Here is a 23,920-nt window from a genome sequence, read left to right as displayed (position 1 = left end):
ATTGCACATGTTGATGATACCCCAAATGGTAACCGAGTATATTCATGCAAGCCTTTGTGCATGTTAATGGTCATGGACTCTTGGGATGCGTCATCTAATTCCAGTTGCAAGTAAGCGTGGCTCATGTCCTGTTTGGTGAATGTCAGACCCCCCAGCCAATCTCGTGTATAGGTTCTCAATCTTAGGTATGGGGTACATGACTAATTTGGCTGCTCGATTGACCGTTTGTTTATAATTCCCACAAATTCAGACTGTCTTGTCTGGCTTGAGGACAGGTAAGATGGGCGCTGCCCACTCTTCGAACTGGACCAGTTTTTGCCAGCTTGGTCTTTAAGGTGCTGAAGCTCTGCTTCCACTTTTACTGACATGAAATAAGAGATCGGTCTGGCCCTCTAAAACCTTGGTGTGGCCTTACACTGCATATATTTTGGCTTGGAACCCCATTATCTTCCTTAGTTTGTCCCGGAAGACCTCGGAATACCTCCAAATGACTTTGTACAGGTCCCCCTCATCCAGTTTGAATATTTCTACCCAATTTAATTTAATGTATTGGAGCCAGTCATGCCCCATTCATTTTGGACCCTGTTCACTTCCAACGACAAGTGGGAGCAGGGTCGACTGCCGCTTGTAAACTACGTTGTCCCCTTGATTTTAAGCACCTCTCCTATATAAGTGGCTTGCCAAGCCACAGTATTCTTCAACCTCAACAGTTGAACCCTGCCTTGTAAATAATGGTAAACTTGTTCCCCTATATCGGTAGCTGAAGTGTCCACTTCCATCTTTAAAGGGCGTCCGTTAACAAGCAACATGACGGTTATTGGAGTCATTCTGCCCATATCGATGTGGTTCAACCTCAACACATTCCGCTCAGTTTTTTTTTAATTATCAATTTTATTGAGGTAGTTTTTGGCTTTATAAACAGTTACAGACATCATCAGAAAGAAAGCAAAAAAGGCAAAAATGTGCAAATATCCACGTACTTTCAATACTTCCATCGTAACATATTGCACAAGCCCGCTCCTCTCCTACTGGTACTACCTGCCATATTTTCCCTCCTACTCTACTCTACCCCTCTACTCTCGCCGGGCTATCAGGGAACCAAAGGCCAAAACATCGGCCTCTTTCTCCCCCTGGACCCCCGGGTCTTCCGAAACCCCAAAAATTGCCACCGCTGGACTCATCACCACCCTTGTTTTTAGCACCCGGGTCATGACCCCCGCAAATCCCTCCCAGTACCCCCTCAGCTTAGGGTATGCCCAAAACATGTGAACATGGTTCGCTGGTCCTCCCGCGCACCTAGCGCATTTGTCCTCTATCCCGAAGAATTTGCTCATCCGAGCCACCGTCATATAGGCCCGGTGAACGACCTTAAATTGGATCAGCCCGAGCCTAGCACATGTCGCGGTCGAGTTTACCCTACTCAGGGCCTCTGCCCACAGCCCATCCTCCATTTCCCCGCCTAGCTCCTCCTCCCATTTAAGTTTCAGTTCCTCTGTCTGGGACCCGTCCTCCCTCATGAGCACCTTATATATACCCGAGACTCTGCCCTCCCCTTCTTCCCTCCTAGAGACTATTCTGTTGAGGATCCCCATTGGCGGGAGACGTGGGAAAGATGGGACCTGTCTACGAACAAAGTCCCGCAGCTGTAGGTATCTAAAATCATTTCCCCTTACCAACCCAAATTTCTCCTCCAAGCTCCTCAAACTCACGAAGCTCCCTTCCAGGAACATATCACCCACCCTTCCCATCCCTGCTCGCCGCCATACTCTGAACCCCCCATCCATACTGCCGGGGGCAAACCGATGGTTGTCGCAGATTGGCGCCCAGACAGACGCCCCCATCTCCCCCACATGCCTCCTCCACTGGCCCCATATCCGCAGGTCGCCACCACTACCGGGCTGGTGGTGTACTTGGCCGGCGGCAGCGGTAGAGGAGCTGTGACCAGGGGTTCCAAGCTGGAGCCCCTGCACGAAGCCACCTCCACCCGCTCCCAAATAGACCCCGTACCCACCATCCAGTTCCTTATCATAGCGATGTTGGCCGCCCATACATTCCGCTCAATTGACTAGTATTCCCCCATACTGTTCCATTCCTGGGCCAGGCAGGCTCTGCTTGTTTCTGCCTCTATGTCTCAAGTGACCTCTTTTACCGCATCGGAAACACTCGGCATCTCGGAATCTGCAAAAGTCTGGGGCGTGATTTCTGTAATATCCCTTAAGGGAACTATGGGGTGGGAATGCTTGTCTTCCCCATGCTCCTGGTGGAGTACGAGCTCTCCCATTATGGGCAGGGTATCTCAATTATCCAGTGTAAATAAGGTCGGCCAGTGAGGTACCGACCAGAACGAAACTGGTAGAGGTTTACCAGGAATTGTGTGTATATTTATAAAATATTGTTTGTAAATAAAACTTTGTTCTTATAAATAATTATTTGTTTTTCATTCCCTTCTATGCCTTTTGAAAAAGTAACAGATATGCCCCACATATTGCACCCAATCCTACTCTTCCGCATTGAAAGACTCAAGTTTACCAAAAGCGGCATGACGGCACTCCTCCCTCCGGAAACTGGAAATAACTTGGAACCTGATCTGGAAAGCCGACCGTACTTGTCCCACATTGGGTCCTTTTTCCTCATCACCAATGTAGTAACAGCAATGCCAGGCAACCACCAGTGGATAAAAGCAATGAATGCTTTATTTAGAGGCAAACATCATTTACAAATTGCACACAGGCACCTTAATTTAAGAAGGTCTTGGGTTGCAGGAAGATATAGACGGGTTGGTGAGATGGACAGATCACTGGGACATGGAATTTCACCCTGAACAGTGTGAGATGATGCACTTTGGAAGGAGTAACAAAACAAGGGAGTACTCAATGAGTGGTTAATAGATCACTGAAGGCAGCAGGACAGGTTAATAGGGTAGTTAAGAAGGCATATGGGACACTTGTCTTTATCAGTCGTGGCATCGATTATAAGAGCAGGGAGGTTATGTTGGAGCTGTACAAAAATTTGGTTAGGCCACAGCTGGAGTACTGTGTGCAGTTCTGGTCGTCTCACTGATTACACTGGAGAAAGTGCATAGGAGAGTCACCAGAATGTTGTCTGGAATGGAGCATTTGAGCTATGAAGCGAGGTTGGATAAGCTTGGGTTGTATTCTTTAGACCAAAGAAGGCTGAGGGGCGACCTGATCAAGATGTACAAGGTTGTGAGGGGTATGGACTGGGTAGATAGGAAGCAGAAGTTCCCCTTAGTTGAAGGGTCAGTTTAGGGTGAGGATCAGGAGATTCCAAGCGGATTGGAGTAAAAACTTTCACTCAGAGGGTAGTGAGAATCTGGAATGCACTGCCTCGGAAGATAGTGGAGGCTTGAAACCTCACAACTTTAAAAAGCACTTGGATGAGCACCATGGGCTGGATTCTCCATCCTGAGATGCCCAAAGTGTGTTTCCCGATGGGACAGAGAATCGGGCGTCGGGGGAAAATAGGGACCGGCGCTAGGCCCCGATCCGAATGCGATGCCCGACACCCCCATTGGCGGCAGGATCGAGGTTCACAACCACTCGCCAGCAGGAGCATGTAAATGAATGCATCAATTTAGCTGACCCGGCGCCCTATTCTCCGGTCGACCATGATTCTCCAGCCCCTTGGGCCAGGAATCATGTGGGTGTAGCTCAAATCTGGTAATTACCAGCGTGACCTTAATGTGGTGGACCTCACGTGGGACAAGTGGATAATTCCTTATGGGGGTTGCCCCCAAAGTCCATCTGAGGGCCCCACCCCCACAATGCACTAGCTGCCCACTTCTACTCTACCTCCTAACTGGACCCCCCCCCCCTCACCCCAAGGGATCCCCCTTAATAAGGAGAGTCCCCTGTGATCTCCTAACTGAAATAATCGTCCACAGAGACCCTCTGACTAAGGTGACCCCCCACTGCCCCCCCCCCTCATAGAATAGAATCATTCACAAGTTGTCATATAGAAAGGAGCCAGTGTGTCTGCACCAGTCAGTGAAGAGCTACCCAGCCTAACTCCATCTTCCTGCACTTGGTCTGTGACTGTGCAGATCACGGCTATAAATGTGATGTCAGAGTATGTCTCAATCATTCTTTCAGACAGTGAGTTTCAGGTCCCTACCACTCTCTGCATGAAAAAAAAGGTTTCCTCATCACCCATCAAATCTTTCTACCGATTCCTTTAAATCCATGTCCCTCTACTAAGATTGTCTCCATTTAGTCTATCTGGGCCCCTCATAATTTTCTATATCTTAATTAAGTCACCCTTAGCATCTCTTGTTCTAAGAAAATCATCCTAGCCTATCCAATCTTCCTTCATTGCTAATATTTTCCAGTCCTTGCCACATCTCATAAATCCCCTGCACCCTTTAAACATTTCTGTAATGTGTTGGCCCAAACTGTACGGTATTCAAGCTGTGGTCTAACACACTGCTCTTATATTTTATGCCTCGGCCAATAAAGGAAAGCATTCCATATGCCTTTGGTTAAGAAAAGTTTATCAACCTTTCTTGTTAGCGTTAGGGATTTGTGGACACACAGGACAAGATCCCTTGTTCCATCTAGTATTCACATTTAATTGTATGCAAATGTAGAGTTGCTGCATTGTATATGCATAACTTCTTTGTTGTAGGGACTTCATCTGTCCTGTTTTCACTTTTCAAAATTCAATGGGCACGTTTCTAGATTGCGCCTATGTATACATTAATGGATTTTGAGTACCTGTCATCCCCTTCAATGGCACCATCTTTTTAAGGGACATGTTGCTGTGCTGTTTCTCATTGTGTGCAGCCTGTTCCACTCTAGGCTGGGGTGAATACAATGATTTAACATTGAAGACCATGGTTATCCATTTAATATTCAACATGTGCTTGTATTTCTTTTCCTTTTCTTTTCAAGGGAGATCCAACTGACGTGGTGAGGGAACACGAGAACATACTGAAACTCAGTCAAATGCAAAGTTTTTTCGCGGAAATAGACCATTTTGCATTTAATTATGGGAAACCGTTAATGGAAGAAGTGAGTATCATGTCTTGAAATACTCCTGTTTGAAATATACGTTCATGTTATTTTTATCTATCGAAACACAAAAATGGATACTGTGTATAGCTTTATATGATGTTGATTCGACTTTTTAAAAAATCATCAAAATCATTATTTTAATATTTATTGATAAGCCGGGAAATTAAACATTGTCAGAAGCATTTGGCCATCACTTTCAGTCCTGAAAAGTGCCTAGCCTACCTCAGATTATTCTGAAAACGCAAGGTATCTCAAAACCTTGAGCAACCGGGTGAAACTAGATGTTTCACACTGCTACTATGCAATAGCAACACGAGTGGTATTTGCACCAATAGGATACTGCTATCAAGCCAAAAGGTCGTTATGCCTATCACACAAACAAACAATGTGAAATATGAATTACTGTGTCAATAGGCTGTACATCTAAAAGACTGGCGGAACGTATCAAACAGCATGTCCCTTCCGCTGTTCGCAACAGACAAAGCACAGACCATACCCAACCAGCCTGTGCTTGCAAATTGCAGAACCCAGTGTCCAACATTAGATGTGATTGGACAACATTTGCGAAATCGTCCTTAGCCTGTTAAAAATTATACTAACAACTAATTTAATATTGTCAGTCATGAGTATGGGGAGAAGGCCTGCATGCTGGCAGGCCAACTTCTGAGGAGGTGGCGGCGAGGGGAATTATCCAGGTGCAGGATAGGAGAGGGAAATTGGTGGTGGCCCCAGACAAGATCAATAAGGTGTTTGAGGAACCACCGGGGGAGGGCTGGGAGATGCGGGAATTCCTGGACGGTCTGGAATACTTGAGGTTGGGGGAGGAAGATAGGAACACATTGGAGGGGTCGGTAGGGGAACAGGAGTAAAGGAGGCAATTGGGAGGATGCAATTGAGGAAGGTGGTAGGGCCAGATGGGTTCCCAGTAGAGTTTTATAAGAAGTTTAGGGAGAGTTAGTGCTAGAAGGCATCTATTTTTGAATATTAGGAGGGTGTTAAATGTAGTTATGGAGCCAGCAGATCGAAAGGAGACCGAGGTGGTGATTGCGCTGGACGCAGAAAAGACTCTATTTCTGTGCTATCAAATGACTATTTGAATTAAAACAAACTTTGTGTTACACTGAAATAATAATAATCTTTTATTGTCACAAGTCGGCTTCAATGAAGTTACTGTGAAAAGCCCCTAGTCGCCACATTCTGGCGCCTGTTCCGGTACACGGAGGGAGAATTCAGAATTCACAGCCAGTACTGATTTGAACCCGTGCTGCTGGCCTTGTTCTGCATTACAAACCGGCTGTCTAGCCCACTGAGCCAAATGCTCGATCTAAGTCAAGTGAACCATCTTAACAATGTAGTTAAGAGTTACAATACCTCTATATATATATATATATATATATATCACCTTTGCAACAATGAAACATAGCAGGATGCTTCACCAGAGCGTTATAAAGCAAAATTAGGCACCAAAACACATAAGGGGATAATAGCTTGTTCAAAGAGTTATTTTTAAGGAACATTTTAATGGAAGAGAGGTAGCAAGGTGGAAAGGTTTAAGGAGATAATTCGAGAGCTTAGGATATTGGCAGCCAAAGGCACAACAGTCAATGGTGGAGGTATTAAAATCAGGATTGGTCAAGAGGTTAGAATTAGAGGTTTAATATTTTGCCAATGAGATGTTACATGAAAATCAGCATTGCCTCAATCTGTAAAGTGATGCTGTTATGACATTTTATCCCTGCATGAATGCAGCTTTTCTTTATCAGCTCTGTAAAAATAAGAACTTGGAAAATCTACACGTTGTAACTTTGATGGTTGCATTGGATCCACACCCAGTGCTGACCTTGCTCGAGGTTGCAGGAACTTCAGGACGGGGCTGGCAGACACCCTCATGGGCACCAGTGCCTGTCTGCTGTTTTGGCTACCACTGATTCCAGCACCTCCACCCACCCATGCCCCAAATCCACTGAATGTCCCTTCTGGATTATTTTTCCAAGTAGCATGTATAATGGGATAGTCTTCACCTACTAGCATCCTGTGTCCAAATCCGCCCACCATCACTCTCCCCCCATGTTATCTCCGCTGGATTCACTTGCACCTCATCTAATTTACCACACTGTTCTCCAATCCTATGCCAGATCCTGAATAAATTGGGAAGTACAAATTACTATTTCTTAATTTTTTTTACATGAATCTTTTTGAGATGTGGGCGTCGCTGGCTAGGCCAGCACTTGTAGGCCCATCTCCAATTCCCCTTAATAAAGTGGTGGTGAGCTGCCTTATTGAACCGCTGTAGTTCATGTGGTGTAGGTACACCCACAGTGATGTTCGGGACAGAGTTCCAAGATTTTGACCCTGCAGCAGTGAAGGAACAGCGATATATTTCCAAGTCAGGATGGTCAGTGACTTGGGAGTAAACTCCAGGTGGTGGGATTCTCCTGTTTCTGCTGCCTTTTTCCTTCCAGATGGTAGTGATCGTGGGTTTGGAAGGTGCTATCTAAGGAGTCTTGGTTAGTTCCTGTAGTGTATCCTTTAAATGGTACACACTACTGCTATTGTGTGTGGGTGATGGAGGGAGTGAGTATTTGTGGAGGCAGCGAATGTTTGTGGAAAGGGTGCCAATCAAGTGGGCTGCTTTGTACTGGATGGTATCGAGCTTCTTGGCCTTTGTTGGAACTGCACTCATACAGGCAAGTGGAGAGTATTCCATCACACTCGTGACTTGTGCATTATAATAATAATAATTATAATGATCTTTATTGTCATAAGTAGGCTTACATTAGCACTGCGATGAAGTCACTGTGAAAATCCCCTAGTCGCCACACTCCGGTGCCTGTTCGGGTACAGAGAGGGAGAATTCAGAATGTCCAAATTACCTAACAGCACGTCTTTCAGGACTTATGGGAGGAAACTGGAGCACCCAGAGGAAACCCACGCAGACACGGAGAGAGCGTGCAGACTCCGCACAGTGACCCAAGCCGGGAATCGATCCTTGGACCCTGGAGCTGTGAAGCAACAGTGCTACCCACCGTCCTTGTTCAGTTTAGTAAGCTGATGTAGTTAATGGGAGGTGTGAATGGGGTTGAAGCAGTTTCTGGAGTTTGAGTTTAGTTTTAGATTGGGATGTGAAGAGACAAGAATCTGTACTCCCAATACAGTTTGGACTAATAGATCTGTCTGTGGACAGATCCACAGTTTCTTCCAAAACAGTTCAGTTGAAGATTTGACTGGGAACTGACTGGTAGCAGCTGAACTCATGATAGTGAGTTAAAGATTTGCCTGTGAACAGGAAAGGAACAATTTCAATGGCTGGCAGTTTAAACAGTAGTTGAGACAGGCAGGATTCTGCAAGTTCTTTCCTGGAGGATCTCTCTTTAAAAGTGGTCCATTCAAGACCTCTCTTTACAGCAAGCATTCCAGGGTCGGCTAACTGTATTTAAAAGAGGATTGTGACCCGATTTGGGTTTTGCTTGCGTGGAGATAAAAGAAAGCAGTTAGGAATTAGTGTTTTTGTCATTGTTAAGCATTGTTTAACTGGTAATTGAAGGCTATTTGTCTTTATGATGTTAAAGTTAGTCAGAGTTAATGTGGAAAAGTTGTAAAAGTTGTGAATATTATGTGAGTAATAAAGTTTGTTTGGGGCAGCACGGTAGCATGGTGGTTAGCATAAATGCTTCACAGCTCCAGGGCCCCAGGGTTGGTTCCCGGCTGGGTCACTGTCTGTGCGGAGTCTGCACGTCCTCCCCGTGTGTGCATGGGTTTCCTCCGGGTGCTCCGGTTTCCTCCCACAGTCCAAAGATGTGCGGGTTAGGTGGATTGGCCATGCTAAATTGCCCGTAGTGTCCTAAAAAAGTAAGGTTGGGGGGGGGGGGGGGGGGTTTATTGGGTTACGGGTATAGGGTGGATACGTGGGTTTGAGTAGGGTGATCATTGCTCGGCACAACATCGAGGGCTGAAGGGCCTGTTCTGTGCTGTACTGTTCTATGTTCTAGTATACCATATTCCTATTAGTGGGTGAAATCACTCCTGGAGCAAAGTATCCTTTCCTTCCAATCTTACAAGTTAGATAAAATATTGGGGTTTCTGTCCAGTATCCTAGCAACTTTTGAGTTTTGGTCTGGGATCGTAATAATGTGACATGCCACTTGTCCGCCCAAGCCTGGATAGTGTCCACGTCTTTCTGCACTTGCACGTGAACTGCTTCAGTGTCTGAGGAGTTGTGAATGGTGCTGAACATTGTGCACTCAGCAGCATATTTCCCTACATCTGACTTTATGTTGAAAGGAAGATCATTGATGAAGCAGCTGAAGATGGTTGGGCCCTGAGGAACTCCTGAAGTGATGTCCTGGGACTGAGGTGACTGGCCTCCAATAACCACAACCATCCTCCTTTGTGCCAGGTCTGATCCTAACCAGTGGAAAGTTTTCCTCCTGATTCCCATTGACTCCAATTTTCGTAGGGCTCCTTGATGCCATAATCAATCAAATGCTACTTTGATGTCAAGGGCAGTCACTCTCACCTCACCTCTGGCATTCAGCTCTTTTGTCCATGTTTGAACCAAGGCTGTAATGAGGTCAGAAGCTGAGTGACCCTGGCGAAACTCAAACTGTGTGTCAGTGAGCAGGTTATTGCAAAGTAAGTGCCGCTTGAGAGCACTGTTGATGACATCTTCCATCCCTTTACTGATGATTGAGAGCAGAATGATAGGGGTGGTAGATAATTGGCTGGGTTGGATTTGTCCTGTTTTTCTGTACAGGACATACCTGTGCAATTTTCCACATTGCTGGGTAAATGCCAATGTTATAGCTGTACAGGAACAGCTTGGATGAGAATGTGGCAATTTCTGGAGCACAAGTCTTTAGCATGGCTAATCATCATCCTTCGACCAATCGTTGACATCATTGTTCCTGTGAGAGGGAGGCAGACATTCCAGCCCTGAGCCAGGCTGACTGAAAAGTTCCAAAAATAACAGGGATCCTTTGCAGCCAAACAACAAAAATATCAGATTTAAGGAAAAAGAGGAAATTTAGTGGAATAGACAGCTCCATCTATAAATTTGCTGACGACACGACCACAGTGGGCCGGATCTTGAATAATGGCAAATCAGAATACAGGAGGGAGATAGAGAACCTGGTGTAGTGGGCAGCAACAGCAATCTCTCCCTCAATGCCAGCAAAACTAAAGAGCTGGTCATTGACTTCTGGACCCCTGTCGGCATCAACGGGGCTGAGATTGAGATGGTTAACAGCTTCAAATTTCTAGGGGTGCACATCACCAAAAATCTGTCCTGGTCCACCCACGTCGACGCTACCACCAAGAAAGCACAACAGCGCCTACACTCCCTCAGGAAACTAAGGAAATTCGGCATGTCCACATTAACTCTTACCAACTTTTACAGATGCACCATAGAAAGCATCCTATTTGGCTGCATCACAGCCTGTATGGCAACTCCTCGGCCCAAGACCGCAAGAAACTTCAGAGAGTCGTGAACACAGCCTAGTCCATCAGAGGAACCTGCCTCCCATCTATTGACTCCATCTACACCTCCCGCTGCCTGGGGAAAGCGGGCAGCAGAATCGAAGATCCCTCCCACCCGGCTTACTCACTCTTCCAATCTCCTCCATTGGGCAGGAGATACAAAAATCTGAGAACACACACAAACAAATTCAAAAACAGCTTCTTCCCCGCTGTTACTAGACTCCTAAATGACCCTCTTATGGACTGACCTGATTAATACTACACCCCTGTATGCTTCACCCGATGCCGGTGTCTATGTATTTACATTGTGTACCTTGTGTTGCCCTATTATGTATTTTCTTTTATTTTCATGTATTTAATGATCTATTTGAGCTGCTCACAGAAAAATACTTTTCACTGTACCTCGGTACGCGTGACAATAAACAAAACCAATCCAATCTAATCCAATTCAGATAAATAGCGCAGCTTTTGCAAAGATATTGGCTGGAATTCTCTGGTCATTGATAGTCACTGTTCTCGCAGGCAGCGAATCCCTGCCTGCAGGCTTCCCGGCAGCGTGGGGGGGGGGGGGGCTTCAATGGGAAATCCCACTGACAAGCTTAGGGAGTAGTGAATTCCGCTGCCAGGAACGGAGTACTGCCGAGGAATACAGAACGGGGGGGGGCCCATTATTTGTAATCATTGAAAGGAACCATGGGCAGGATTCTCCCCTACCCGGCGGGGCGGGGGGCCCGGCAGGACAGAGTGGCGTGAACCACTCCGGTGTCGGGCCGTCCCAAATGTGCGGAACCCTCCGCACCTTCAGGGGCTGGGCCCTCCCTGGAGTGGTTGGCGCTCCGCCAGCCGCCGGGATAGGGGCTTGGCACCACGCCAACCGGCGCCAAAGAGGCTCCGCCGGCTGGCACGAGTCGGCGCATGCACAGGAGCGCCAGCACATGCTGGCGTCATACCCGCGCATGGGTAGGGGGATTCACTTCTGCACCGGGAATGGCGGATGAACACGGCCTCTGGTGCAGAAGGAATAGAGTTCCCCCAGGGCACAGGCCCGCCCGCAGATCGGTGCCCCCCGACCGCGGGCCAGGACACGTGGGGGTACCTCCTGGGGCCAGATCCTCCCGCGACCCCCCAAGAACCCCAGAGCCCACCCGCAGCTGCCAGTCAGGGACCAAATCTAATTTACGCTGGCGGGACCGGTATGGAAGGGGCGGGACTTCGGCCCATCGCAGGCTGGAGAATCTGGACAGCCCAGGAGTCCATTGAGTCACGCCGGACCCCGCTATTCTCCGAGGCGGGCGGCGCGACTCACGCCAGGCTGGGTTTTGGGGGGCGGGAGAATTGGGAGGACGGCGGGTGTGGGATTCATGCCGACCCCCGGTGATTCTCCCACCGGCGGGAATCCCGCCCCTTATTACTAGTGCTTGTGAACTATTTGATGATGGACCGATATTGTTGGAGGTGGAAAATGAACTGCATTTTAAATAATGGAAAAGACTATGAACCAGATAATTTTACTCTGCTTCTAACTGGCATTAATTATACTATTTTGTGGTATGATTAAACTCCAGTTGATAAGGCAGAATTATTGTCTTCTATGTTTTAATGTTTCAGATAATGTCATGTAATCATAGCCTAACATTTGATGTTGAAGCCCAATATGGGTTGAATATTAGAACATAGAACAGTACAGCACAGAACAGGCCCTTCGGCCCTCGATGTTGTGCCGAGCAACGATCACCCCACTCAAACCCACGTATCCACCCCACACCCATAACCCAACAACCCCCCCTTAACCTTACTTTTTAGGACACTACGGGCAATTTAGCATGGCCAATCCACCTGACCCGCTCATCTATGGACTGTGGGAGGAAACCGGAGCACCCGGAGGAAACCCACGCACACACGGGGAGGACATGCAGACTCCACACAGACAGTGACCCAGCCGGGAATCGAACCTGGGACCCTGGAGCTGTGAAGCATTTATGCTAACCACCATGCTACCGTGCTGCCCCTAATGCTGCAATAATATTGCAGGGTCTTTTCTTTTTTTTTACAATTTTATTCAAGGGACTTTCATATAAACTGACAAAAGCAAAGAATAACCATACAACATTATAAACAACCAACACACTTCCGGTTGCGGCTATGACCAGCTAAGTCACACGTTTGGCTGCTCCTGTTAGGAAGGTGTTTTCGGGCCGATTGGAGGGCCCCTAACGGCGCTGGAACGGCAATTCCCGGTGGGGGAAGGTTCCCAGAGGAGAACCCCGTCAAATTTATGGTCGTCACCCGAAGTGGGGCAGGAAAAAAAGCGGCAGCAGCTCCCCGAAAAAAGCGGGGGAAGAAATCCAAAATGGCGGCCGGCGGCGCACCCGAGGACTGGAGGAAATGGGCGGAGGAGCAGCAGGCCGCTCTCCTGCGCTTCTTCACGGAGCTGAAAGTGGAGCTGCTGGAGTCGATGAACGCGACGACCACCAGGCTGATGGGGGCACAGGCGACCCAAGAGGCGTCAATTCGGGAGCTGCAGCAGGAGATGACTGTGAGGGAGGAGGAGGCCACGGTCCTCGTGGGAAAGGTGGAGGTGCACGAGGCACTCCACCTGAGATGGCAAAACCGATTGGAGGAGATGGATACCCGCATGAGGCGGAAAAACCTGAGGATCCTGGGCCTGGCAGAAGGGCTGGAGGGGTCGGACCTCCAGGGGTATGTGGCAGAAATGCTGGGCTCACTGATGGGGGCAGGGGCCGTCCCTTCGCCCCTGGAATTGGAGGAGGCCTACAGAGTAATGGCCAGGAAGCCAAGAGCAAACGAACCCCCGAGGGCGGTGCTGGTTCGGTTCCAGCGATTCAGTGACCGGGAGAGGGTGCTGAGGTGGGCCAAGAGAGAGAGGAGCAGCAAATGGGAGAACTCGACGGTGAGGATCTTTCAGGACTGGAGTGCGGAGGTGGCAAAGCGGCGGGCCCGGTTCAACCGGACGAAGGCGGTGCTGCATGCCAAGAGAATTAGATTCGGGATGCTGCAGCCAGCGCGCTTGTGGGTGACCTACAAGGACCAGCACCACTATTTCGAGTCCCCGGAGGAGGCGTGGGCCTTTGTCCAGGAAGAAAAGCTGGACTCGAACTAGAGCCAGGGGATACCTGGCGGTCGTTGCCGCTCTGGTACTTTAAGCTGGACACGTGGCTTTCTGTTGGTTGGATTTTCACTTGGCCGTATTTTTGGACCCTTTTTGTTCTCTATACCAGTTTTTTCTCTCTTTTGCCTGTTATTTATAATGTTATGGTGGGAGGGCGGGGTGGGGGGGGAGTGCCGGGGGTATGTGTTTCTTGTGGGGTTTTTGGTTGTTTTTTATTTATCGGTGGGAGATCGGGGACGGGGGTGGAACTGAAGATGGAGGGGCGGGGAGGGGCAGGGCGAAAGCGCGGGCTTTCCTCTGGTTTCCCGCGCACGGGGCAGAGGAGGGAGGGGGGTGGGAGTAAGGGGCGTGGTCAGCAATGGCTCCCTTTCCCGCGCTGGAGCGGGGTCAAGGAGGGGTGGTAAGGGGGGGGACGTCCCCCATGCCGGGAGGAGCCGGAGTGTGGCAGGGGCAGCCGGGTCAGCGTAAACCAGCTGACTCACGGAAGTACTATGGAGGGTGCGTCGCGGCTAGGAAGGGTCCTAGCCTGGGGGGGAGGGTGGTGGGGGGGGGGGGGGGGGGGGGAGGGGGGAAGGGGGGGGCCACCGGGTTGCTGCTGAAAAGGCCAGGGAGGAGAAGTTGAGGACTGGAGGGGTGGGGGGGGGGGGGGGGGGGGGGGGCGCCATCGCCATGGGGAGCGGGTCAGAAAGGGAGGGCTGACTCGGGGCGAGCAGGTGACAGGATATGGCTAGTCGGCGGGGGAAAGGGGCGGGCTGCCCTTCGACCTGGCTGATCACTTGGAATGTGAGGGGGCTGAATGGGCCGGTCAAGAGAACGAGAGTAATCTCGCATTTGAAGGGGCTGAAGGCGGATGTAGCAATGCTACAAGAGACCCATTTGAAGGTGGCGGACCAGGTCCGCCTGAGAAGGGGGTGGGTGGGACAAGTGTTCCACTCAGGACTGGACGTAAAGAACCGAGGGGTGGCGATCCTGGTAGGGAAGAGGGTGTCGTTCGTGGCGGCGGAGGTGGTGGCGGATAAAGAGGGTAGATATGTCATGGTGAAGGGTAGGCTGCAGGGGGAGAAAGTGGTGATGGTTAACGTGTATGCCCCGAACTGGGACGACGCTGGCTTCATGAGGCGCCTACTGGGCCTCATTCCGGACCTGGAGGCAGGGGGCCTGATCATGGGGGGGGACTTCAACACAGTGCTGGACCCCGTGTTGGACAGATCGAGTTCAAGGACGAGTAGGAGGCCGGCAGCGGCAGAAGTGTTAAAGGGGTTTATGGAGCAGATGGGAGGGGTGGACCCCTGGAGGTTTGGGAGGCCGAGGGCGAGGGAGTATTCCTTTTTCTCCCATGTCCACAGAGTCTATTCTAGAATTGACTTTTTTGTATTAAGCAGGGGACTGATCCCGAAAGTACGGGAAGTGGAGTACTCGGCCATAGCGGTCTCAGACCACGCGCCACACTGGGTAGATTTGGAAATGGGAGAGGTGCGAGACCAGCGTCCGCTGTGGCGTCTGGATGTGGGGTTGCTGGCGGATGAGGAGGTGTATAAGAGGGTCCGGAAGAGCATTGAGAGATATCTGGACATTAATGACACGGGGGAGGTGCAGGTGGGGATGGTATGGGAGGCCCTGAAGGCAGCGATCCGGGGGGAGCTGATCTCCATACGGGCACATAGGGAAAGGAGGGAGAGACAGGAGAGGGAGAGGCTGGTGGGGGAGCTTCTGGACGTGGATAGGAAATATGCGGAGGCACCAGAGGAGGGGCTGCTGGGGGAACGGCGTAGTTTGCAGGCTAAGTTTGACCTGTTGACCACCAGAAAGGCGGAGACACAGTGGAGAAGGGCGCAGGGCGCGATTTATGAGTATGGGGAGAAGGCGAGTAGGATGCTGGCGCATCAGCTCCGCAAGCGGGATGCGGCGAGAGAAATTGGGGGAGTGAGGGAGAGGGGTGGGAACATAGTGCAGAAGGGGCCAGAAGTAAATGGGGTTTTCAGAGACTTCTATAAGGAGCTGTATCGGTCAGAGCCGTCGACGAGGGGAGGGGGGATGGAGGGCTTCTTGAACAAACTGAGGTTCCCCAAGGTCCAAGAGGAGCTGGTAGAGGGGCTGGGGGCGCAGATAGGGCTAGAGGAGCTAGTCAAGGGGATTGGGCATATGCAGTCGGGGAAGGCGCCGGGGCCAGACGGGTTCCCGGTGGAATTTTACAAAAAATATGCGGATCTGGTGGGCCCTGTGCTGGTGCGAGCCTTCAACGAGGCATGGGAGGGGGGGGCTCTGCCCCCGACAATGTCGCAGGCACTGATCTCTCTGATCTTGAAGCGGGACAAGGACCCCGTGCAGTGTGGGTCATATAGGCCTATCTCGCTCCTGAATGTGGACGCCAAGCTGCTGGCAAAGATCCTGGCTACCAGGATAGAGGATTGTGTGCCAGGGGTGATACACGAGGACCAGACGGGTTTTGTGAAAGGGCGGCAGCTTAATACGAACGTGCGGAGACTGCTAAACGTCATCATGATGCCGGCAGTGGAGGGGGAGGCAGAGATAGTGGTGGCATTGGACGCAGAGAAAGCATTTGATAGGGTGGAGTGGAAGTACCTGTGGGAGACGCTGGAGCGGTTTGGATTTGGGGAGGGATTTATTAAATGGGTGAAGCTGCTCTATTCGGCCCCGACGGCAAGTGTAGTGACGAATGGTAGGAGATCGGAGTATTTTGGGCTCCACCGGTGGACCAGACAGGGGTGCCCCTTGTCCCCCCTGCTCTTCGCACTGGCAATTGAACCGTTGGCGATGGCACTGAGGGGCTCAGGGGGGTGGAGAGGGCTGACAAGGGGCGGGGAGGAGCACCGGGTATCGCTAAACGCGGACGACCTGCTGCTATACGTGGCAGACCCAGAAGGGGGAATGCCGGAGGTGATGGAACTGCTAGCAGAATTCGGGGACTTTTCGGGGTACAAGCTAAACTTGGGTAAGAGTGAGGTATTTGTGATACACCCAGGGGACCAGGAAGAGGGAATCGGGAGACTCCCGTTGAAGAGAGCAGGAAAGAGTTTTAGATATTTAGGGGTGCAGGTGGCAAGGAACTGGGGGACTCTCCACAAGTTGAACTTCTCTAGGCTAGTGGAACAGATGGAGGAGGAATTTAAAAGGTGGGACATGGTGCCGCTGTCGCTGGCGGGCAGAGTGCAGTCCGTTAAAATGACGGTCCTCCCAAGGTTTTTGTTTTTATTACAGTGCTTGCCCATCTTCCTCCCTAGGGCCTTCTTCAAAAAGGTGACGAGCAGCATCATGAGCTACGTGTGGGCGCATGGCACCCCAAGGGTGAGGAGGGTCTTCTTGGAGCGGAGTAGGGAGAGTGGAGGGCTGGCATTACCCAACCTTTCGGGGTATTACTGGGCGGCTAATGTGTCGATGGTGCGCAAGTGGATGATGGAAGGGGAGGGGGCAGCTTGGAAACGAATGGAGAGGGCGTCCTGTGGCAACATAAGCCTGGGGGCCCTAGTAACGGCGCCATGGCCGCTCCCTCCCACGAGGTACACCACGAGCCCGGTGGTGGCGGCCACCCTCAAGATCTGGGGGCAGTGGAGGCGACACAGGGGGGAAGTGGGAGGTCTGATGGAGGCACCGTTAAGAGGGAACCATAGATTCATCCCGGGGAACATGGACGGGGGATTTCAGAGCTGGCACAGGGTGGGCATCAGGCAGCTGAAGGATCTGTTTGTAGATGGGAGGTTTGCGAGCCTGAGAGAGCTGGAGGAGAAATTCGGGCTCCCCCCGGGAAACGTGTTTCGACATTTGCAGGTGAAGGCATTTGCTAGCCGCCAGGTGGAAGGGTTCCCCTTGCTCCCCAGCAGGGGGGCGAGCGATAGGGTGCTCTCGGGGGTCTGGGTCGGAGGGGGGAGGATATCGGACATATACAAAGTAATGCAGGAGGCGGAGGAGGCATCAGTAGAGGAGCTGAAAGCCAAGTGGGAGGGGGAGCTGGGAGAGCAGATAGAGGATGGGACATGGGCTGATGCCCTGGAGAGGGTTAATTCTTCCTCCTCGTGTGCGAGGCTTAGCCTCATTCAATTTAAGGTGCTACATAGAGCCCATATGACGGGGACAAGGATGAGTCGGTTCTTTGGGGGTGAGGACAGATGTGTCAGGTGTTCGGGAAGTCCAGCGAACCATGTCCATATGTTTTGGGCATGTCCGGCACTGGAGGAGTTCTGGAAGGGGGTGGCAAGGACGGTGTCGAGGGTGGTGGGATCCAGGGTCAAACCAGGATGGGGACTAGCGATATTTGGGGTTGGGGTGGAGCCGGGGGTACAGGAGGCGAGAGAGGCCGGAATATTGGCCTTTGCATCCCTAGTTGCGCGAAGAAGGATACTGATACAGTGGAAGGACGCGAGGCCTCCAAGCGTGGAAACTTGGATTAATGACATGGCAAGCTTTATCCAGTTGGAAAGGGTCAAATTCGCCCTGAGAGGGTCGGTACAAGGGTTCTTCAGGCGGTGGCAGCCCTTCCTCGACTTTTTGGCTCAAAGATAGGGTGCAGAGGTCGCAGCAGCAGCAACCCGGGGGGGGGGGGGAGGGGGGGGAGGGAGGGGAGGGGGGGGGGGTGGCAACAACGGGTGTGGTGGGTTATTTAAGGTTGTAATGCGGACAAATTTGTTCGCAGTTCATGTTTGATGTTAATTGTTGCTTTGTTTGTTTTTTGGGGGGGGAGGGGGGGAGGGACAGCGCGCGCGGGGGGTCGGGCGGGGGGGGGATATCTGTTAAGAGGGAATATTGTGTAATAGTCTATGGTTAGGGGGGGTAAATATTTTCATGTAAAAAATCTCTTTAATAAAAATTATTTAAAAAAAAAAATAAACAACCAACACCCGCTCCCCCAATACCACCCCCTTCCCCCATCCTGCTTTCCACATTTTAACCCCCGTACCCCCACCTATTCCCCCCTCCACTTTGCTGACCCCTCAAACCTCTTTAAAGAAATCAATGAACGGCTTCCACCTCTGAGTGAACCCATCGACTGAGCCCTCAAGACGAACTTGACCTTCTGCGTCTCAGGAATTCTGTCAGGTTGCTCACCCACACCCCTGCCTTTGGCGGCTCTGTGTCCCTCCACCCAAGCAAAATCCGTCTCCGGGATATCGGGGAGGCAAAGGTCAAAACATCGGCCTTTCTCGGCCCCTGAACACTCAGGTCTTCCGACACCCCGAATATCGCCACCTCTGGACTGAGAGCCACTTTCACCCCCTCCCCCGCACCTCGGCCATCATGTCCGTGAACCGCTGCCAGAACCTCTTCAGCTTCGAACACATCCAAAACATGAAACGTGATTTGCAGATCCCACCCCCGTGCATACCTGTTCTCTACCCCATCAAAAAACCTACTCAGCCGTTCTACCATTGTATGCGCCCTACGTATTACTTTAAACTGCATGAGGCTTAACCTCGCACACGACAAGGACGCATTCACCCTCTACACGGCTTCAGCCCACATTCCGGCCTCTACCTCCCTTCACAGCTCCCCCTTCCACTTACGCTTTATGTCCCTCACCAGGGCCCCTCCCAGTCCATCACCTCCTTGTAGACCTCGGACACCTTCCCCTCCCCTATCTCATCCTGTGACAGTCCATTATCCTCAAACCCCAGGGGCAGCAGCCCAGGAAAGGACGGCACATCTCTCTTAACTAAACGTGCAGTGTGAATGTTCACGATTGGGTAAATGTTAGTTAATTGGTTGAATGAGTGAATGGGTAGTATGGTAGAATGGGTAGAACAGATGAAATAAGTGGATATGTCTATAGGGTGGCAGCTTGGTGAGGTGCTAGGTGGCTAGGCTGGCAGGTGGGTGAGCAGGTGCATAGGTTGGCAGATGGGTACTGTGGCCTTTGGGTAGGATGGCAAGTAGGATCGTGGGCTAATGAAGTCGGGTCAGGGAACGAATCAAGTAGTGGGGGCTATTCAGGTCTGGTTGGGTGGGGGGAGGAATCAATTTGTTTTGGATCAGGTCAGGCGGATCAGTGGGATATGCTTTTTTCGAAAAGCCTTCCTGCAGAGGAAGAGGCAATCGGAGAGGCTGTGCTACTCAATCTGATGTTCTATTACTGGGCAGCAAACATCGTGAAAGTGCGGGGATGGATGAAGGAAGGAGCCAGGGTCAGGGTGCAGATGGAGGAGACTTCCTGTGCAGGTTTGTGTCAAAGGGCTTTGGTTGCAGCTCCTCTTCTGTTCTCTCCGACCAGGTTTTCTACGAGCTCAGTGAGCTCCTAAGAATTTGGGCCAATCCACGCAGCATTTTAAATTGAGAGCGATGTCACTACTGTCGCCAATTTTTCGGAACCATAGGTTTGAGCCGTTCGGGATGGATACAGTGTATAAGCTTTAGAAGAGGGAGGGCTTTGAGTGGTTCAAGGGTTTGTTTGTAGAGGGTAGGTTTGTGGGACTGGAGGAGATAGTGGAGAAATTTCAACTCTCGAGGGGGAGTTCATTTAGATATCTGCAGTCCTGACCCGACTTTGTAAGGAACTGTCTTTGTTCCCTCGGCTACCGGGACCTACACTAATGGACAAAACACTATCTCTAGATGAGATAGGGTAAGCAAAGGTATCCGATACATATCCGGCCACATTTGGAATACTGCATGCAGTTCTGGTCGCCACATTACCAGAAGGATGTGGATGCTTTGGAGAGGGTGCAGAGGAGGTTCACCAGGATGTTGCCTGGTATGAAGGGTGCTAGCTATGAAGAAAGGTTGAGTAGATTAGGATTGTTTTCGTTGGAAAGACGGAGGTTGAGGGGGGGACCTGATTGAGGTATACAAAATTATGAGGGGTATGGACAGGGTGGATAGCAACAAGCTTTTTCCAAGAGTGGGGGTGTCAGTTACAAGGGGTCACGATTTCAAGGTGAGAGGCAGAAAGTTTAAGGGAGATGTGCATGGAAAGTTTTTTACGCAGAGGGTGGTGGGTGCCTGGAACGCTTTACCAGCGGAGGTGGTAGAGGCGGGCACGATAGCATCATTTAAGAGGCATCTAGATAGGTATATGAATGGGCGGCAACAGAGGGAAGTAGACCTTGGAAAATAGGAGAAAGGTTTAGATGAAGGATCTGGATCGGCCCAGGCTGGGAGGGCCGAAGGGCCTGTTCCTGTGCTGTAATTTTCTTTGTTCGTTCTTCTATATGGGTGGTTGTTGGAGATAGGGAGAGCACTATTAGAGGAAGTCACTATTAGAGGAAGTCAAGGGGAAGTGGGAAGAGGGGTTGGGGCTGGGTGGAGGGGTGTGGAGCGAGATCTTGCATTGGGTGAATTCTACCTCTCCTTGTGCCAGGCTGAGACTGGTAGAGTTTAAAATAGTTCACTGAGCACAGTTAACCAGAACACACATGTCCCGGAATAGAGGACAGATGTGTGCGATGTCTAGGGGGCCAGCAAGCCATTCACACTCGTTCTGGATCTGCCCTAAGCTATTTGAGTTTTGGATCTCCTTTTTTGAGACTATATCGGAGATTGTGGGGGTCAGGCTGGAGCCGTGCCCATTAGTGGTGATATTTGGGGTGGACAGACCCGTTGGCGTTTCTGGAGAAGAATAAGGCTGATGTCCTGGCCTTCGTCTCTCTGATTGCCTGGAGACGAGTCCTGCTTGGATGGAATTTACCAGCTCCACCAATGGCCTCGGCATTGTTGGGGGACGTTTCAGAGTTTCTGAAATTGGATTAATTTTGCCATTAGAGATCAGTGGATCATTCTATTCCAGGTGGAAGCTGTTCATCACCTTCTTTAAGGACTTGGTCATGGCCAGTGACTGTGCATGTTGGTTAGGGAGGGGGGAGAGGCATTGGGCGGGTTGGGTCTTGGGTGGAAGGGAGGGGATAAGGGTTAGTATTATTTTTAAAAATAACAATTTGTATATATTCTGTTGGATTGTTTTGTACGTGTTAAATTGAAAACTTCTAGAATAAAAATGTATATATATTTTTCAATCTGCTTGTAACAGCAGTAACATTTCATAGAATTTACAGTGCAGAAGGAGGCCATTTGGCCCATCGGGTCTGCACCGGCTCTTGAAAAGAGCACCCTACTTAAGCTCACGCCTCCACCCTATCCCCATAACCCAGTAACCCCACACAACCTTTATTTTATAAATGTTTATTATTGGGTTTTTGAACAAGGTATATTTACCATTATGTACGCAGATATATGTATATAGAAGAGAAGGGCACACACAAACAAACCAATGAAAAAAATAATAAAAAAGAAATAAAAAATAAAATAAATTAACTGGTAAGGTATTATGCACCAGCTGAACAGCAACAACTCTGTACAATTGACAATATTATTTACAACACATAAGTAGACATCTGTTTGTGGGGGTGGAGACTCTGGAGGTAGATATACATTTGGATGGCCGGAGAACCAATACAGAGGGCAATACTCGAACGGGTCTGCTGTTGGTGTTGTCACTTGCTTCTCCCAGACGGATTTCGCTGCCGTTGTCATCTCACGCTCACCTCCGCTTCAGCTGTTCGTCCTGTCTTTCGCCTGTTTTCTCTGTTCCTGTAGATGCCAAATTTGTTGTCGTTTCCCATGCCCTCCTTCCGGCTATCATTTCCCTGCCTTCCCCCAACCTCCCTGATTCTCTTCTATTGTTCCCTGTCTCTTCCCTCCTCCATCCTACTTTGCCCTGATTCTTGGCTACCTGGCTATTCTTCCGCTTGTTTGTTGCTTGATGTACCATCAATTGAACGCGTGACAGGGCAGCACGGTGGCCTAGTGGTTAGCACAACCGCCTCACGGCGCTGAGGTCCCAGGTTCGATCCCGGCTCTGGGTCACTGTCTGTGTGGAGTTTGCACATTCTCTCCGTGTGTGCGTGGGTTTCGCCCCCACAGCCCAAAAATGTGCAGAGTAGGTGGATTGGCCACGCTAAATTCCCCCTTAATTGGAAAAAATAATTGGGTAATCTAAATTTAAAAAAAAAAAATTGAACGCGAGACGAGTTGCTGAACAAAAGTATGGCTTTAATCTACTAGATGTTAGCCCTGCGGTCGATTACAGTAGAAGGACGACCGCCGGGAGTACTGGGTATTTATACCCCGCCCTGGAGTCGGGGTTAACTCAGCCTCTCGACCAATCGGGGAGCCGTCACATGATTGGTCTCAACCAACCGGTCGAGAGGCACATGACCAACTAGGGCCAATGGTAAGCCGGTGTTCTGCCCCAATGGCAGGCAGCTATGCTAATCATACCACCATATTCACCCCTTGCGGAGAAAGAAGCGGGGGGGGGGGGAACTGATGCTATGAGTAGTAAGGAGAGAAAAAAAATGTATCCTTGGCTTCCCACTGGCCCAGACATTTAGCAACAGTACATAGTGTCCATACAAGGTCCATGGTTGTGTTGAAGTTAAATGATCAGCCTTTCCGTTGCCCGTGACATCCTGGCAGACCGCCACAGTGGAGTTGGTGATGTTGGTTCTGCCGATGGTGGTGGTTCAGATGATGTCCTGGACACCGGGAGCGATGGTCCTTGAACTGTCTCTATACCCTGGGCTGGTGGTGGAGACGCCATGGATGGGGGAGGGGTGGCCTGGGTGGGGCGCTGGGGGAAAAGGGATGGGGGGGGTCTGTGGTGAAGGGGGGGGGGCCGCAGGCCGGCGGGTGCCAGGTCCCGGAGGGAGACCGTGTCCTGCCGACCGTCGTGGTACTCCACGTACGCATACTGCGGGTTAGAATGGAGTAACTGGACTTGTTCCACCAACGGGTCGGACTTGTGCACCCGCACATGCTTCCGGAGCAAGATGGGTCCAGGGGCAGCCAGCCACGTCTGGAGAGGGGATCCGGAGGACGACTTCCTGGGGAAAACCAGAAGACATTCATGAGGTGTCTGATTAGTTGCAGTACAGAGGAGGGAGCGGATAGAATGTAGGGCATCGGGGATAACCTCTTGCCATCGGGAAATAGGGAGATCTCTGGACCGGAGGGCCAGTAGTATGGTCTTCCAGATGGTACCATTCTCCCGCTCGACCTGTCCGTTACCCCGGGGGTTTATAGCTGGTCGTCCTGCTAGAGGCAATGCCCCTGCTGAGCAGGAATTGACACAGCTCGTCGCTCATACAGGAGGACCCCCGATCGCTGTGTACGTACGCGGGGTAGCCGAACAGGGAGAAGATGGAGAGGAGGGCCTTAATGACGGTCGATGTGGTCATGTCGGGGCAGGGAATGGCGAAGGGGAAGTGGGAGTATTCATCGATCACCGTCAGGAAGTAAATGTTGCGGTTGCTAGAGGGAAGGGGCCCCTTGAAGTCTA

General features: G+C 50.6%; 1 protein-coding gene across 1 annotated transcript in view; it reads left to right on the top strand.

Annotated features, from left to right (window-relative positions):
• Nucleotides 1-23,920, top strand: part of LOC119963046 — a 125,581-nt gene that overhangs the window by 61,929 nt on the left and 39,732 nt on the right. The window contains exon 4 of the mRNA XM_038791555.1: nucleotides 4,911-5,030. Coding sequence (XP_038647483.1) covers nucleotides 4,911-5,030 — 120 coding nt within the window. The remainder of the gene's footprint in view (nucleotides 1-4,910; nucleotides 5,031-23,920) is intronic.

Source organism: Scyliorhinus canicula, chromosome 3, assembly GCF_902713615.1.
Source record: "Scyliorhinus canicula chromosome 3, sScyCan1.1, whole genome shotgun sequence".
In the NCBI taxonomy this organism is placed as follows: domain Eukaryota; kingdom Metazoa; phylum Chordata; class Chondrichthyes; order Carcharhiniformes; family Scyliorhinidae; genus Scyliorhinus; species Scyliorhinus canicula.
This window is presented reverse-complemented; position numbering and strand designations above follow the sequence as displayed.